Source organism: Vanacampus margaritifer, chromosome 10 (assembly GCF_051991255.1).
Source record: "Vanacampus margaritifer isolate UIUO_Vmar chromosome 10, RoL_Vmar_1.0, whole genome shotgun sequence".
In the NCBI taxonomy this organism is placed as follows: domain Eukaryota; kingdom Metazoa; phylum Chordata; class Actinopteri; order Syngnathiformes; family Syngnathidae; genus Vanacampus; species Vanacampus margaritifer.
The window spans coordinates 4602373-4618783 of record NC_135441.1 but is presented as its reverse complement, the minus strand read 5'-3'; the positions used below and the strand labels follow the sequence as shown (position 1 = coordinate 4618783).

At 39.0% G+C, this 16411-nt stretch overlaps 1 protein-coding gene across 2 annotated transcripts; it reads left to right on the top strand.

The window, feature by feature from the left end:
- Positions 1–7531: 7531 nt before the first annotated feature.
- On the top strand, positions 7532–15952 carry slbp (stem-loop histone mRNA binding protein). Of its 2 annotated transcripts, none has more exons than XM_077578980.1 (8): positions 7532–7747; positions 10450–10569; positions 12811–12924; positions 13218–13283; positions 14259–14381; positions 14527–14682; positions 14763–14871; positions 15452–15952. In XM_077578980.1, exons 1-8 carry the CDS (start codon positions 7689–7691, stop codon positions 15521–15523), a joined length of 819 nt encoding a protein of 272 aa, XP_077435106.1. In that variant the 5' UTR covers positions 7532–7688; the 3' UTR covers positions 15524–15952. The 2 variants fall into 2 exon arrangements, with proteins under 2 accessions (XP_077435106.1, XP_077435105.1); XM_077578979.1 differs by having other exon boundaries at positions 7534–7747; positions 13212–13283.
- Positions 15953–16411: the final 459 nt, after the last annotated feature.

The window sequence follows — 16411 nt, the reverse complement described above, 5'->3', positions numbered from 1 at the left end:
ACTATGTTAGCGTTTGAACATATGGTGCGGGATGATAGAAGTGATGGAACGAAAGGAGAACGAGTGAGGGTGTATCATTCCTGTAATGGAACGGTATGGTATGAAGCAGAGCAAGATGGTGGTAAGACGCTGACACAGACACAACAACTACTGTTAAATCTGAAGTGTAAACAACCGACACAGGTATTTCTATGGTCACTAATAATTGGCTCCTGATGGCTGAACAGGCCGCTAAGAATACTAACGAGGATTGTTTGGTATGTTTAGGTGCAAGACCAGTTTTGAAAATCATGGCAGCAACTGTTGTATCCAAAACCTGTCTCTTTGGTTTCCTGTATAACAAAACTCTCCAAGGAAAGTGCAGCCAATTGGATTCGGCCTTTCCACTGACAAATATGGAAAAGCAAAAGCCCATTTTTGACATCCATGTTGCACAACAAAATTTTACCTGCCTAAAGTTACATGGGAGTGGCCCTGGGATTGGAAACATCCAGGAGTCATGGTGTAATGAAAATGTGTCTTTGCCAGCAGGAATACCTCTCGCTCGGGCTGATGTTTGGCTGTGGTGTGGAGAGAGAGTGTTGTACGATAGGCTTCCCCCCAATGCCTCAGATCATTGACTGTTCAGACAATTGAACGCACGTTGGGGCCAATACCGCCGGGTGGTCAGTATATGATGAGCCCCCAGATGGACCCCCAGGAAACAGCTGTCGCCCTCCGGGAGTCCGGGATGTAAGTATGTGAAGGTGGTCTCAGGGACCTGCGGCCATGAGAGAGAGTGAAAGTTTTGTAGTAATTTTTTATTAGAAGTGAAGTTTTTTATAGATTTTTTATAAGAGTGAAATCTTTATTGATGTTTATTCATTTTTGATTGTTTAGTGTTTTTTTAGCTCGTGTTTAATAGATTTTTAGCTTAATGGCTAGTGTTTTTTAGCTCGTCTTTAATAATAAAATAAGGTATCTGAGTGATGACCTCAGTAGTCTGAGGTCATGAGGGGAAATGAGGGAATATATAAAGATGGGAATAAAGGAAATAAGGGTTTGAGTAAGGATGTACAAGAATGCAGTGCTTCAGAGTAAACAGGAGCCAGCTTCAAGGACGAGATAAGACCGAAGGCCAGAAGTCTGGGGGAGATTCCAGCCAGAAGCAGCCCGAAAACAACTTGGCGAAGAAAGGACGTCCAATCATAGAGAGCTAAAGTTAAAACTGCAGTAACACATAGCCAATAGAATTATGTTAGGATGTCTTTGTCTTGTGTGATTTGCATATTGTGTTTCGATTCATTGCTGGGGCGTCTCGGATGAGACTACGTTGGCTGCTTGAGACAGAGACGTACAGAATTGTATTGATAGGGACCTGGGACCCCAGCTGTTTGTATTAGATTTGAATGTTAGGAATAAATCCACTCGTGTGTGAAAATGCCGGCTTCCTGATACCTTTCTATTGCAGAACGAGCATGCTATTGTTGGATGAGTGATAGTTTGGTAAGGTCACAAATTGGAGTCAGATTATTAACTTAAATTTATATTAATATAGCAATAAATTCCAACAGCATGATTTGAGGTAACACATAATGAAGAAGATGTCTATGGTAGACATATGCGTTAATATAGTAATACTACTTGCTATAGTGTAGTGAACAAATTTAAATAAAACTATAGAATAAATAAATTCAAAAACAAATGAATTACAACAAGCAGATAGTGCTCTCTTGCTACGATCTCATCTCCCTCTGTTTGTTGCGAGTGTATAAGTGTTTCAGGCAGGTTCAATCTTTGGCTAGAGGTGTTTCTCTTGGCTGACTCAACAAACGTGCTGGATTAACCTGGCTGTTGGGCCAAGAATATGGACAGCATTCTCCTGCTCTACTTGGTGTACAGAGTGAACGGCAAGCTGCATGAAGGCCACTTTCGGGGAAGTGGCCACACAGACTGCGACAAGGATGGTACACTGTATATCCGCTCGCCCTGTGACTGTTCTATGACTCTTATGTATTGTCTGAGCATAATGTCCATCAACTTTTTGAGCAGACAACTCGAACTCTCATCACAGCCGTCTTGATGAAACTGTCAGAGGGTCTCCAGTGAAAGCCAAGGCCCGCTTTGAACTTTGCCCTGTGCAGCTGTTGCCATCTGCTGGACAGGAAGGGATATGGACTCCAGTTGTAGACTCAAAGCTCTCGAGTCATCTGAGATTAGCTCCTTGGGTCATGTTTTGGTCTGTCTGCGTACATTTGCACTCTGCACTATGTTAGAACGGGAGATGTGATCTATAGCAACGCAGTTTCGGAAATTGAAAACGGCTTATGTGAATAAGGGTAGGATAAAATTTATTTCAATCTTAATTATTATATTTTCCATTAATTGATGCTTGTTGAATTTGGTCTTCTAATATTTTGCCCATTTCTCTTTTGCAATTTTAGCCTCTGAATTGGGACTCATCGATGTGGAACACTTACGGCAAATTTGCTGGTTAAATTTTTATTTTTTCATTAAGCTCACAGCACTGTGATCTTTGCATCCCACGGGGAATGCTCTCTACAAAGTTCCCTGCTGTGTTTTACAAGCCCCACTACTCTGTAGAAGAGGTGAGGTTAACTAGCATTTTCAGATTACTTTTTGGTTTGTTTAAAGTAGGAATTTTGTCTTGTTTTCCCTCTGATCTTTTATCTTAATTAACAGTTAGTTTGTTTTTCCTCACTTTGTGTTGCCTGGAAAGCATTCAACTTTGCGTCACAAACGCTTGCCTCAAAGGCTTTTGTTTTTATGACTTGTTGTTGCAAGTTAAGACGGATCTGCCCCTGTAGTTTTGGTGTTGGCCAATTTTGCCCCAATTTGTTTTTTCTTATCTACAGGACACAAGGTGTCTGTTTTTTCCCTCTTATGAAGCAGCAATTTGTTCACTGCAGCCGTTTTTACATACTGGTCTGAAAATGATCTGAGTTGATCTTTTATCAGATGGGGGAATTACTGGTCTGTCTGTGTGTATCGTCACGAAGGAAGATATGCACACAAACCGTTCATGTTGAATTAAATAAATGTAGAACTATAAGTTAGTCTGAATGTGATAACTATATAGTTCGTGAGAATGAATGAATTCACAGGAGGACAATGATTGGTGATTGGACCTACAGACATCGAAGAGAGTAGGTTTTGGCAAAGACGGCGAAAATAAGGTGAATATGTTCTATTTTATCTCTCCCTAGGGTGCTCACGGTCCGGCCGGACGTGGCCCTGGGGTCAGATGTTATTTTTATGGGTTTTACTTGCTGGTGATAGTTGCATTTATTTTATGGCTGGAAGCACATTCATGCCATATCTATAACAGTAAACATTATGGTAAAACATTTCCTTAATCATTATAAGGTGTAGACAAAAATTGGCCTCGTCAGATTTGAATTGGCTATAAGATTTTCATTGCTGCATTAATGAATGTGCTTAGGTCATTAAACTCAGCCAAAGGCTGGATTCTGATTGAATGTCACAACAAACAGAATTTTTCCCCAGGACGGACCTACAGAACTTCACTAACATTTACTAACTCCAAACTAATAAAAAGTACCAGATGCTCTTTCAAAAAGAAGGGATGTGAATATGTATGTTTATTTGTGACTAAATGAAAATGTCCTGCATCCAGATGAGGTGACGGAGAGGTCAATCTGGTCCAGTTCAATGGGAACACATCGTTCCACATCTTGCCTATCAGACCCGCCGGGTCCGCCACCTGCTCAACCCCCACCAACGGGAACGACCTGACGATTCAACTGGAAAACCAGGCCTGCTTCCAGTGTCCACCTCGACGAGCTGCTCTCGCTGAGGACATCACTCAATGGAGATTGAGTTTCGCTGAGGACATCCCTCACTGGAGATAGGAGGAACGTATCCCTTTTCTGGGGCGTTCCACAAAGATTGAGTCACGTGTCCTTTCCACGGCAACATTCCGCAGAGATTGAGTCACACCTTGGGAAGATAAATCCCGGTGATCAATCCTTGCATCTCTGGCAGTTGACCAGGGTTCTGAAAGAAGCTGACAACGCCCTTTTCAAAAAACAAACAACACAATACACAAAAACAAAACAGAACTGACAAACGCCTTTCTCATTCTACAAAGAACTTCACCTCGAGATGGCGTCCAAGCGACAACACTTCTTCAATTGCGTCTTCAATTGCGGTTACATCATGACACTCTTTCTCATATTGACTGTTATGCCAATCTGGTATTTCTGGGATCCCCTCGCCACAACTTTGAACGTAACTACAACACTTCGTGTTAAGCGAGACATTGCCCCTCCACACATTCCCTGGATCATATCCTGGACTTATGATGACTCAATTGCTGTGACAGTTGCCCCAAACACGAACACCTCTGTCAAAATGCCCATTACATCATTGAAGGGATTTAGAAGTGGCCAGCAGATAACGGGAGGGGACTGGGTGACATATTGGTGGTATTTGACAGGAAATGTTTTGCGGCGAGACTGGGGTGCTTTTATAACCACCCAAAGCGGACAATATTGGCTACCGGGAACGAGCGAGGAGGCTATTTTCTTTAGCAAAAGGGTAACATTGCGTAAAATGGGAGGCCAACTCGAATTGAACTTTTCTCTTCCCAATGGAAATATACGGCCGCCTAATGTAACTCTATATAACAATTCTTGTTTTGGGTTATTGTTATGGGCATGGTCCTCTTGAACTGACCCCTATTTTCCTATTTTAGTTTGTGTAAATAAGACAAGTAAGTTAGAACAACCAAAAATGACTAAATACACGATGGAGACCGGGATAGAGGCTGTAAGTGTACCGACTCATGGCGTAAGAGAGTGGTTTCGTGTTACGACAGGAGTGTCCGACAGCAGTAACAATTGGCTACTGCTGGCGAACGAAGCAGCGCGTGCCTCTGGCAAAGATTGTGTGGTATGTGTAGGACCACGACCTTTATTGCGAGTAATCCCTGCTAAAATAGAGGATCACTGTGTAATGGAACTTATGAATAAAACTGTCCCCAATGCCAAATGCTCTCAATGGGATAAGGTGTACCCACTCGTAAATTGGCAGACAACTAAACCAGTATTTTCAAATGAAGTTGCGCATGGTAATTTTTCATGTTAAATTGACAGGTACTGGAGAACAATTGGGAGAACTAAATCACATCACCCGCTGCATTTCAGCAATAGATGTTGGACAAAAGTTCCAACCTCAATCTAGAGCTGACATTTGGTGGTGGTGTGGTCATAATCAAATATTTGACAAGTTACCTTTGAATGTAAGAGGATATTGTGCTCTCATCACCCTCCTTCTGCCAGTACAACTTTTCCCCACCTCTGTTGATAACCTTTTACAAATGATTGATGCATGGGAACCACAATCTTCTCCTTTTCAGAGATTCAAACGGTCTTCTTGGCAAGAGCAAAATGTTCCCACCTACATTGATGCAATTGGGGTACCACGGGGTGTACCAGATGAGTACAAATTGGCTGATCAAGTACTCTCAGGGTTTGAATAGCTAATTTGTTGGTGGTGCACCATTAACAAAAACGTAGATAAAATTAATTATGTGCATTATAATGTACAAAGACTAGGAAATTGGACTCAATCTGGTTTTGAGGCTGTGCACGGCCAGTTAGCTGCTACATCTTTGATGACATTCCAAAATCAAATTGCACTAGACATGTTACTGGCAGAAAAGGGCGGAGTTTGCTCAATGTTTGGAGATCAGTGTTGTACTTTTATTCCTAACAATACTGCACCGGACGGAAGTTTAAGTATTGCAATTGAAGGACTCCGGACACTCAATAGAAAGATGAAAGAACATTCTGGTATAGATACTTCAATATGGGATACTTGGATGGATGTTTTTGGCCGCTATAAAACTTTGATTTCTACAATTTTAATATCTGTTGCTGTATTTGCTGCTTTGTTAACCATTTGCGGATGTTGCTGTGTTCCATGTATACGTTCTCTCTGCCAAAGAATTATTATTACAGCTATTGAAAAACGTGATGTACATAATAAGTCTTCGTATATGATGGTTGAGTCTGTTGCTTCTCCACTCCCACCTACTGCGACATCCGATACAGATCCAGCTGGAATCTTTCTGTAAAAATGTTTAAATGCTTAATTTTTGGGCTCTTTCGAGCCCAATTGAAGGATTGTTGACATTATTAACATTTTTATTGTTTTATTTTACATTTTACCTGTTTTACATTTCATTATAGATGTGTTGATGAAGGTGTAATTATGTTGACCTGATATAAACTGTGTGAGTAATGCTTTTGACATTCTTGCTATCTTTTCTACTGTTTTCCCAGAAATGAGAAAGTTAAAATGTTTCTATGTTTATCTAAGAATTCTAGTTGCTGTTCATCAGAAATCCGGTTGTCAAAAGTTCAAGGACGATCTAGTTTACTGGAAAAATGCAAACTCATTCTGTGCCTCACGGGATGACAGAGGCGTTTCCTCATGTTTTGAATGAAAGAGGACACACACATTGGATGACACTGCTTGGGTGATGTGCAACTGTGTGACCAGAGTTCTCTGTAATAAACCAACCTTGCAAGGACCCTCTTCACCAGAATCTAATCTTACAATTATTTTGAACACGCAAACAATTACAACTAATGGTAATTCCTTCAGAACTCACTATAGCTTTGATGATGAGAGCCATGAAACGGTTGTTCATTTATTTTAGTGCCGTCCGTCTTTTAGTTTGTTTTGGAAATACTTGCCTTGCCCTATAGCATGTTGCAGCATAACCCTTTTCTATCTTTGTTTTTGTTTTTATTTTTTCCACGGATGTATACTTGTTCGTCTTTTTATCGACTGATTGTTCTATTTTTATTGTATTTGTATTGATTATTGCACTTGAGCTTTATATTTGATAAACGTTTACATTTGTATCATCTATATCTTTTGCAATAAAAAATAAATAAATAAAGAAATAAGCCATGGCTTTAACCCGTCAGCACTTCTTTCGGATTTTGATGTTGCAAATGATGTGATCGGTGAAATCTCTTGTAATAAATATGTCCAAAAATCTTCTCAAGTCCATCGTTTGTTGCAGCATAACCTTTTGTTTTTGTTGTTTCCCCCCTCTTTATTTACATTTTCCTTTTTAAATTATTATTTTCTTGTTTTGTATTTGTTCATGTTAATTTGAGCGTTTGTTTCAATTCTAATGATATTGTATTGATTGTCTTACGATGTTTATATTTGAGAAATGTGTGTTGTCTGTTGTTTGCAATAAAAAAAAATATACTAATAATCATTCACACACAAAAAAACAGTGGAAGGGAGCCTGACAAATCAAGATGGTGTTTCTCGGCAGAAAAGCAAAGATATTTCAAAATATATAAAACATTTCTGACCATAATTCTAATTGAGGAAACACATTTCAAAGAACAAAGTTATATTTGTAAGAGGGCGAGAGAGAGAGAGCGAGAGAGAGAGAGAGAGAGAGAGAGGGGGGGGGGGGGTTCAATGAGAGCTCGGCGCGGCGTGATGACCTCGCAACCCGACAAATGCAAGCATACACGTAGAGCCGCCCTTTCCGGTCATGTGACGTTTAGGACCCGCGTCTTCCAGTGTTGGCGGGTGTTTGTTGACTGCCAGACCAGGGAAGGTTCGCCTCACGCTTTATTGCAACACTATTTTACTATTTGTAACCGCGTTGACGTGTACATAACAAGAAGATGTCTGACTTGGCCAGAGGTAGAAGACGTGACGAAAACAACACCGAACTAGAGGACAGGTAACCTGAGTGGAGTTTCAGTAGTCTGTTCGAAGATGGGCCAATCTTTGTTTTGTTTTGCCTTTGTTTTAAATATGTATTTGGTACAGTTACGACTGCAATGAGCTGCTTTCTCGTGCTTAAATGTTCACTAACTTGATAGCTTTAGATTTAGCTTTTATCTACTTTGAGGGTTTTATCATGGTGGTTATAGAGCTAGTTGAGCTAACTGGTCCTTAATCGTCAATATTTTCTCCGTCCTTATTGTAAATCGCCACTGCTAAGTGAAAATGAAAGAAAGGAGCGATTTTTTCCTATTTGGGTAGCCCATTTGTGAGCAAAGATCTCTTGCATGGCCGGTTAGACGAACAGCAGGCAGTCGGAATTAAGGAGCAAATGGCGGGAGAAACAAGTGGCCCCTTGTTCTCTTGAACAAAAGAAGACAATGTGTACTATTTAGTTGACAAACTAGTATACAAATATATGCGATAAAAATGTGAGAGCTTTCAAATGGATTGAACCAACCACCTTTTCCCTTCCCAAACATGGCGTGCACAAATTTTTGACCCACTTGCCAGTAAGACAATTCCAAATGTAGAAATTAATAAAAAAACAGAAAGAAACATGCCACGTAAATTACTTTACCCTTTGGAATTGGAAGCATAAAAGCAAGGTATATAGTGATAAAAGTAAAGTCTATTCAGTTAAAAACAACAACAACACTGCTTCATCAGCAAAAGAAAAAAGCAATTGATTAATATTTGAGGCACTGATTTAACATTTGCATACATTTTAAACTGCAGCATAAGAGCGTACCTGGGAGCAGTTTAATTAAACATAATTTATGCAGATAATGCAGTCAGTATTTCTCTGGACATGATTGGACCTCACCAGGGTTGTTCTACATTAACAGTGGCCCAGTGGTCAAAGTCCATTACCTGACTGTTGGGCCACTTGAAGTTAATTGATGCTGGCCTGACTGTAAATAAATGTAGCAAAATCAGTATAGGTTCTTACTCTTTTTTTGTTAATTTTTTTACCATTTCTTTTAATATTCTATACTGTAGGTTTTATCCACTTAAATTTTTTTTTTTAGAGCTCAGTATTGTTCATTCGATTTGACATCATCATTGCTCTCCTTTTTTTTAAAAATAAATAAATAAATAAAAAAATTCCTAATTTTTTAATTTTTTTTTTATCCACTTAAATTGATCAGTGATCATCAATCATTTTACCGTGCTGCATAATGTTTTTTTGCGTTTTGTTAAATCTCTCTATAAGGAATGGCTTGAACAAGAGAACATGTTAAATATTCAGTTAGATTTTATATTGGAAAAAAAAATAGTAAAAAATAAACGACACAGAAGTAATATTTTCTTAAAGGTTTAAATAATACAGTGTAAAGTAGCAGTCCTATATCACGTGGTCCAGCTCTTCGCGGCCATACCATTGTGGACAGTCCAGCAGAACAAACATGTTTGCAAAAACAACAAATGGTGCTAATTGCAAAAATGTTGCATGCTAAGGTGCAAAGCAACTACCGCCATCGATACCATCACAGTCCTGTGTAGAAGTTTATTGACCTGACTGAACTATAAGGTGTTGGAAAAGCCAACGTGTTGTCTTTGTGAGATAATGAAATTGGCTTGGTAATACAAAACATTGAAGTTTGATAAATATGCAAACAAATCTGGAAGCGGGTAGATACTTTTTAATGACACAATATATGATACTTCAGTATTTTACTGCTTAGATTTATTTATTTATATAGATTTATTGACCGTATGAATGTTCTATGGGCTAGAAATGTACATACAGACGCTCCCCAACTTACGAACGAGTTACGTTCCGAGCGATCGTTCGTAAGGTGAATTTGTTCGTAAGTTGCTTCAGTGCTATATTTTGTATTATAATTTATGTTTAAAGAGAATACGTACAGTACTGTACTACGTATGTTAGAGAGAGAGAGCGAGAGACACACACAGTATGTACATGTACGTAATAAGATAAATAAAATGAAGTTTAACTTACTTTTGGAAGATGTACTCTATGCTTAAGGATTTGATGGAGGAGGAAGAGGAGGATTTTATATCATGAGAGGTTCTTCGTCGTCGCTGGAATGGGCTTCAAAAGTTACTTCCTCCTCCGTAACTTCAATGTAGGAAGAAGTTGAGGGTCGCGGAGAAGAAGATGAGGGTTGATGAGTATCTTCCTTGGAGGATTTACTAGAAACTGTCCGAAAGAAGCGATCTAACTACGATTGCACAGTTTTCTTCTTTTTTCATCATAAATGATGCGGTAGCACTGTATGGCATCATTCAATTGATTTGCAACCTTTGTGCAACGTTCAATATTTGGGTCTTGCTGCTCGAAGAGTGCGATGGCTTTATCTATGAGCGACAGGCGTTTCTTCTTCCTCCTCCTCGACACGTTGCTGAGCCTCCAATGCTGGGTGAGCTCTCACAGCGCCAAGCGTCGGTATTAGCGGCGGAAAGAAGCACTACAGTACTCGGAAAAAGGTGCGCAATAAAAAATCTAACTTACAGTATCTCTTTCCGAACATTTTTTGACATGCGCGCATGCGCGCAGACATGTTCGTATGTACCGTTGTTCGTAACTCGAATGTTCGTAAGTAGGGGAGCGTCTGTACTGTTGAAATATGTTGATTTAATACATTTGTTGATTTCAAGTCTTTTTTTTCCCCTCCCGTCACCACTTTAAAGGTCTCATGGCCCAGCACGGTGGTCCCACTGCAGGAAACGAGGCGTTGATGGAAGCTTGCGGTCCAGGAGAGATGATGATGATGGCGAAGATGACACTCACATTAACAGCAGAAATGCCAGGTAAGCGTGTTTTTACTAGGGCTGCAACTAACGATGACTTCGATAATATATTAGTCTATCAATGATTTTTTTCTATTGATGAACCAGTTTAAAAAAAGTTTAAATTTACGTCCCTTTAGTACAACCAGGACATTATTTCAAATTGACGGGAAGCAGGGTGAACATCTCAGAGCTCTTAAATTTTACACTAAGGCTACACTGCATTGTGTGATGCCCACTTCGGATTTTTTGTTAAATCTGATCTTTTTATGTTCTCGTTCACATTACAGAAGCAAATCCGACTTTTAATGTAAACACAATGAACCCGTAATGTGACACGCATGTGCAAATATCGAGTGACGTGCAAAAAACCCCGTCATGGGGCAGTGTTTGTGGAAGAAAATATGGTCCTGCGTGTAAAGGGCAATTTTTTTCATATCTTATCGCCTGAGTAGCGAGGTTGGAAGAGGTAGAAACTTTTGGGGAAATAAGGCGACATTCGTTTGCGTAATGTCTCAAATGTTGTTAAAACTTTGTTAAAACGTCACAAAATGAGAGAGACGACAAACTTATAGTTGGTGAATTCAACATTCTGCAACATTCGCAGTTCAGTGGGATAGGGGCTTTATATGTCAGTTTTTCTGTAAATTATAGCTGGGAGTAGGGGTGGGCGATATTGCAAAAAAAGAGTATCGCAATTTTTAAAATGATAAAGTCACGATTTTGATTTCATCGCAATTTTTTTAAATTAAGAAATACAAATTTAATTACATAAGAAATAAGAGAAGTATTGAATAAATACACTAGCTTACGGAAATAAACACCTTTTGTAAAGAAAAATATAAATTATAAAGCATCCAAAATACCTGAGTAAAACAATCACAAAAATGACAGTTCTGCTTTCAAGTAGTTAAATACAATCAAAATAGCAAATGTCTTAAAAATGCACTTGACAACTTGGCTGGTATTAAGTCATGGTTAAAAAAACGTATAAACACAAAGTACAAAAATATACTGCTGCTGGTAGCTACAGTGAAAAGCACCCAATAAAGATAAATGAAGATCACATTATGAATTACGGCTGGACCAGAGGTCGCTTGTTGTTGTAAAAAAACTGCACATTTGTTAACTTTTTTTGTGCCACTTTTTCTCTACAATCCGTATACATGTGGGCAATAGAGGAAAAAAAGGAGAGAGAAAACAAACGACCTGGCAGATCAGCTCGTAACACGGACCCAATGTCATTCGGCGCGAGTTTGGTGAACGCTTCTGTGAGGGTCTGCTCTTTTGGAGTTGCATGCATGAGCTGTTGGATACACTACGCTATAACTCAGTTCCAGCCAGACGTCTATCAAAGTGTACACAATCACACAAGCACCTAATCATTTCAGTGTTAAATATGCTGGCTAGTACCCCATAGCACTTAAGAGGAACTCTTCCTACTGTGACAGGAAAAAAAAAGTTTGAACATCGATAGTCATTATGGTGCTCGGTGTTTGTTTCTTTGGCTGCTATCTTGATTGACAGTTCAACAGATATAATACATTCATCACCGGATATGACACATTCCTTGCTCACCATTCTCCAGCTCCTTTTTGGCTGGGTGATTACGGACCGCAATGATATTGTCCGACACTATTTTTATTTCACCTTGCTGTGTGTGGCATAGCAAAAGAAGCAACACAATATGTTTGGCTGTATGGTAGCCAGCCGAAGCTCGTTGCAAGAAGCGAACTCCTTGAACTCGCGTGCATCTATGCGGCTCAAGCCTACAGACTGTCTCAGTGGTTGATTCACAGTTTTGCTATTCAATGTGTGTTAAAGGAGAATAATATGCAAATTTTGCCTGCAAACTGCAATGTAAAATTGCTTCTTTCGAGCCTTGGCACATAGTATATACTTTGGGTCAATTTGATCAAATAAAAATTTGATTAGTGTTTCATAAAGGAGATAATTTTCTTTTGTTTTCACCATAGTAGACTGCACTAAATACAATTTTTAGTGTATTAGTTATGTATATATTTTTTAAGGTTTACTGGACTTGCAGGTCTGATCCCAGCAATAGGCTCCCATTGTGTGTTTGTCACAAGTGATTGAAGTCATTTCAACTGCATTATCATGACAAGCAGCCAAACAAGTACCTACTTATGCTCACATTGAACAGTGGAGATGTTGTGCACTCTCTCTTGTTGACTATAAAATGAAGTATTTTTTAAATATCTGTGATAAGACATCAAGGTTTCCCGTGTTTTTCTTCTCCAGTTTTACCACTCCAGAAAGCAGAGGCCCGGTGTCTCGCTATGCTCGACGGGCTGACTGGGGCAGCCAGGTGGAAGCTGACGAGATGATAAGAGATGTGCAGAGAGACATGCAGCGGTAACAAACTGCTTCTCCTAATCTGTGGCATTATCTTGGACTCTTGTTTTTCACGCTTGCTTGTGTGAATTCAGATAACAAGTTCCAGTTTGCATTTCTGTTTTAAAGTGAATTATGTCATTTTCATTCATTCATTTATTTATTTATTTCCTTTATTAAATAAAAGAAAAGATGAGAATTAAAATTACTATTCAATACTTTTGCTGCTCTATTATACTGTAAAATGTTTTTGAATGGTACACACACAAATTCAGTCATTGCTAATCCACTGTATGTTTACTGTTCAGCTACAGGAGGAGGATACTTGCTGCAGATGTCACCCAGAGAGAGAGGAAGACATCTTCTGGCTCTTCTGGCAGGTACAAATTAGGGCCCGACCGATATGCTTTATTTTTAATTTTTAGGTCGATACAGATTTTGGCAGAAAAAAATAAAGATTAATCTGCCAATTATTTAAAAATACATATTTAATGCATAAAATTAATTTAATGCATCCATGCTGTACATACTTAAAGTGAGTACAGAAGAAAGTTGCGATTAAATTCTATAAAATAACTTGTTTTTCACACATTGGGAATAATTTGTGCCTTTTGCATAGTGTTATCTTACCTGTGGGTATGTGTTCCCACAGCATTTGTGTGTGAATATTCGTTACTTGAAGGAAGTCGATGCTAACTTCCTGTTACCATTTGAATGGGATCCTCCCTTTTCTTTTAGCATTAATGCTAGGTTAGCGAAGTTTTTAAAACTAAGCATGTTTTGTATTTAACTCCTAGGCGGTATGGTGACCCGTTTTGGGCTTTTTGTTGGTTCTGACCAAGCCATTTCAAAATAAAATACTGCCTACGGGTTAAACATGCATTGGATGTAATTCTTATTGTCACGTGTTTAGTTTTACACTTCACTCCTATTGGGATGTTATTAAACAACTTAACGGAAGCTTGGGGGGGACAACAGAATAATCATAATAACTTACGCTACACACTTGCTAGTTGCTGATGCTATGCAAACAAAATGGTGCATTCAGGGTACTTTGACAGCGTCGGAAACTTTGGTTTCTTCGATGATAACGTTAAGGGGAAAATAATTGGCCGATTGTTTTGGCCGATGTTTGAAAGCCAACAATCGGCTGATTAATAGGTCGGGCCCTAGTACGAATGTTACACATTCCGTTTGAATTTCTTTTTCACTCGTTAAATTCAGCATGAATGACTTGTGATTTTTTTTTGCAATAGATATACGCCATGAGATTTGTGATTGTGTCAATAAATTTAATAGTTTTTGTAAGAACATGTCCATCTATCGCTACTTCTTTTTTTGCATTGATTCTGCAGCTGTGACTCCAAAGAGGGTGAAAACGTCGAAATGGATGAAACTGTGTTGCTCCGGCGACAGAAACAGATCAACTACGGCAAGAATACACTGGCCTATGATCGATATCTCAAAGAGGTTCCCAAGTAGGTCCAACGCGAAGACACGCACGCACACACGCACTCTCCCTTAGTGTTATAGCTACATAAAGATAAGTTAACTCCAATAAATAGCACCGATGGGAAACTACAGCTGGAACCTTGTCTTAGCTACTTTCTCTACCTCTTCCAGGCACATGCGACAGCCAGGTGTTCATCCAAAGACTCCCAATAAATTCAAGAAATACAGTCGGCGTTCCTGGGACCAGCAGATCAAACTGTGGAAGGTCAAACTGCATGCGTGGGACCCCCCAGCACAAGAGGGAGGAGAAGTCGATGCCAACAATGTGTAAGCAAACGTTTCACTTCTTTTGACTGAGCCTACGCTCTTGATGTTCTTTTCATCTGTTTTGTACTCTGCTCTTGCAGCGAGGAGCTCTGTCTTGAGGACGTCATGGACATTGAGCTGGACTTTCCTATATTATCGGATACTGGAAATGGTACATGCTCTTTCAGCACATGCAATCTGACACTGGAGGTGAGATTTATATTTTTTACGGGTGAAGCTCATCTCTGAGAACGTACACGTGCCATGGCAGAAAGTATTGCGTCTTTGTCTGCAAATAGACGTGGGGCAAAACATCAGGAACGAGGAGGCATTTTTGTTGAAGTGGTGAATGGCAGGTCTTCACTACAGTAGCTTATTTTATTTGGCTAGTATTAGTCAAACGTTTAAAAATTCATTTTCCATAACGCACTACTGCTAAAAGCATTGGCTCATTTGCCTTATACAGTATATACACTCTCCCACGCGCATTCCCACTATAATGTTCCTGACAGAATAAAAAATAAATAAAAAATTCAGATAATTGATAATCAGATTGTTGGCTAAGTGATTTTCTATATTGTAGGTTAGCAAGAGCTGTGTATTATTTGGGCAAAATAAAATAAAAGCTTGTTTTTCCAATTAGTTATGTCAAGTACCTGTTTGTTTTTTGCATGATCATTTACATTTTTTTATGCAATAACGTGTCACGTAATTCATATTGATAAAGGATAGATGGTCATGCGTTCCTGCACGAGAAGGATTTCTTATTGCATTGTGTGATCTGTTCTAGGAGGATGACTGTGCAGGAACTCCAGTCAAAATGCAGAAGACCGAAACCACAGCAGATCTTGACATGCCATAGCTCTTATGTTGGCCCTGTTGTCAAATGTTCATAAACATCTCAATTATTTTATGTTCACTCTCCAACTGTAAAACACTTTGATTTACCTTTAATGAAGGGCTCTGTTCTGGGAGTAAACTACTTGCCTTACTAAAACATATTGTTTATTACAAATCACTCAGGGATTGTTTCTTTACAGTGTTACATCAGTGTAATTGGATAATGTGTTTGTGTTCATAGATAGCACTTGAAACACACTGTTGTTGAATTACGGGGAGAAGTTTAAAACCATTGTTTTCCTTTTAATGGCTCACTGTTGTGAAATTTGATTTCAGTGTACAATTTTAAGTGAGATATAAAAAAAATCATAGAGATGGAAAGTTTTACAATGTTTTCTTCTAGTTAAAGACTGAAATAAAAAACACTTGTTTGTGGTACCATGTTAAATAATTTGTCTCTCCCTCTTTTCCTCTCTCTCACAATCTCACACACACACACTTGTCTATATCATCGAGGGGACAGCTCATTGACTTGATGCATTTGTTAGCCCCTTCCCCTAACCCCAATCATTAAACATGATTGCCTACCCCCATTCCTTTCCCTAACCTCAACCATAACCCAATTCACACCAAAACTCTAAAACCAAGTCTTGACCCTCAAAAAGAGGTCTGAATTTGTGGGGACCACCAAAATGTCTCCACAATTTCAAGTTGGTCCCCACATTGGTAGTTAAATCTGAAAAAACATGCCTGTATGGGCCTCACAATGTACCAAAGACAAAACCACACACACACACACTTTTGTACATTACATTAGTCGTGTTTAAGCTATAAAGAGATTTGGTTTGAAATAATGGCAACACCTCTAACTTAGACATAATCAGTTCAGAAATCCATATTCTTTTTTTGG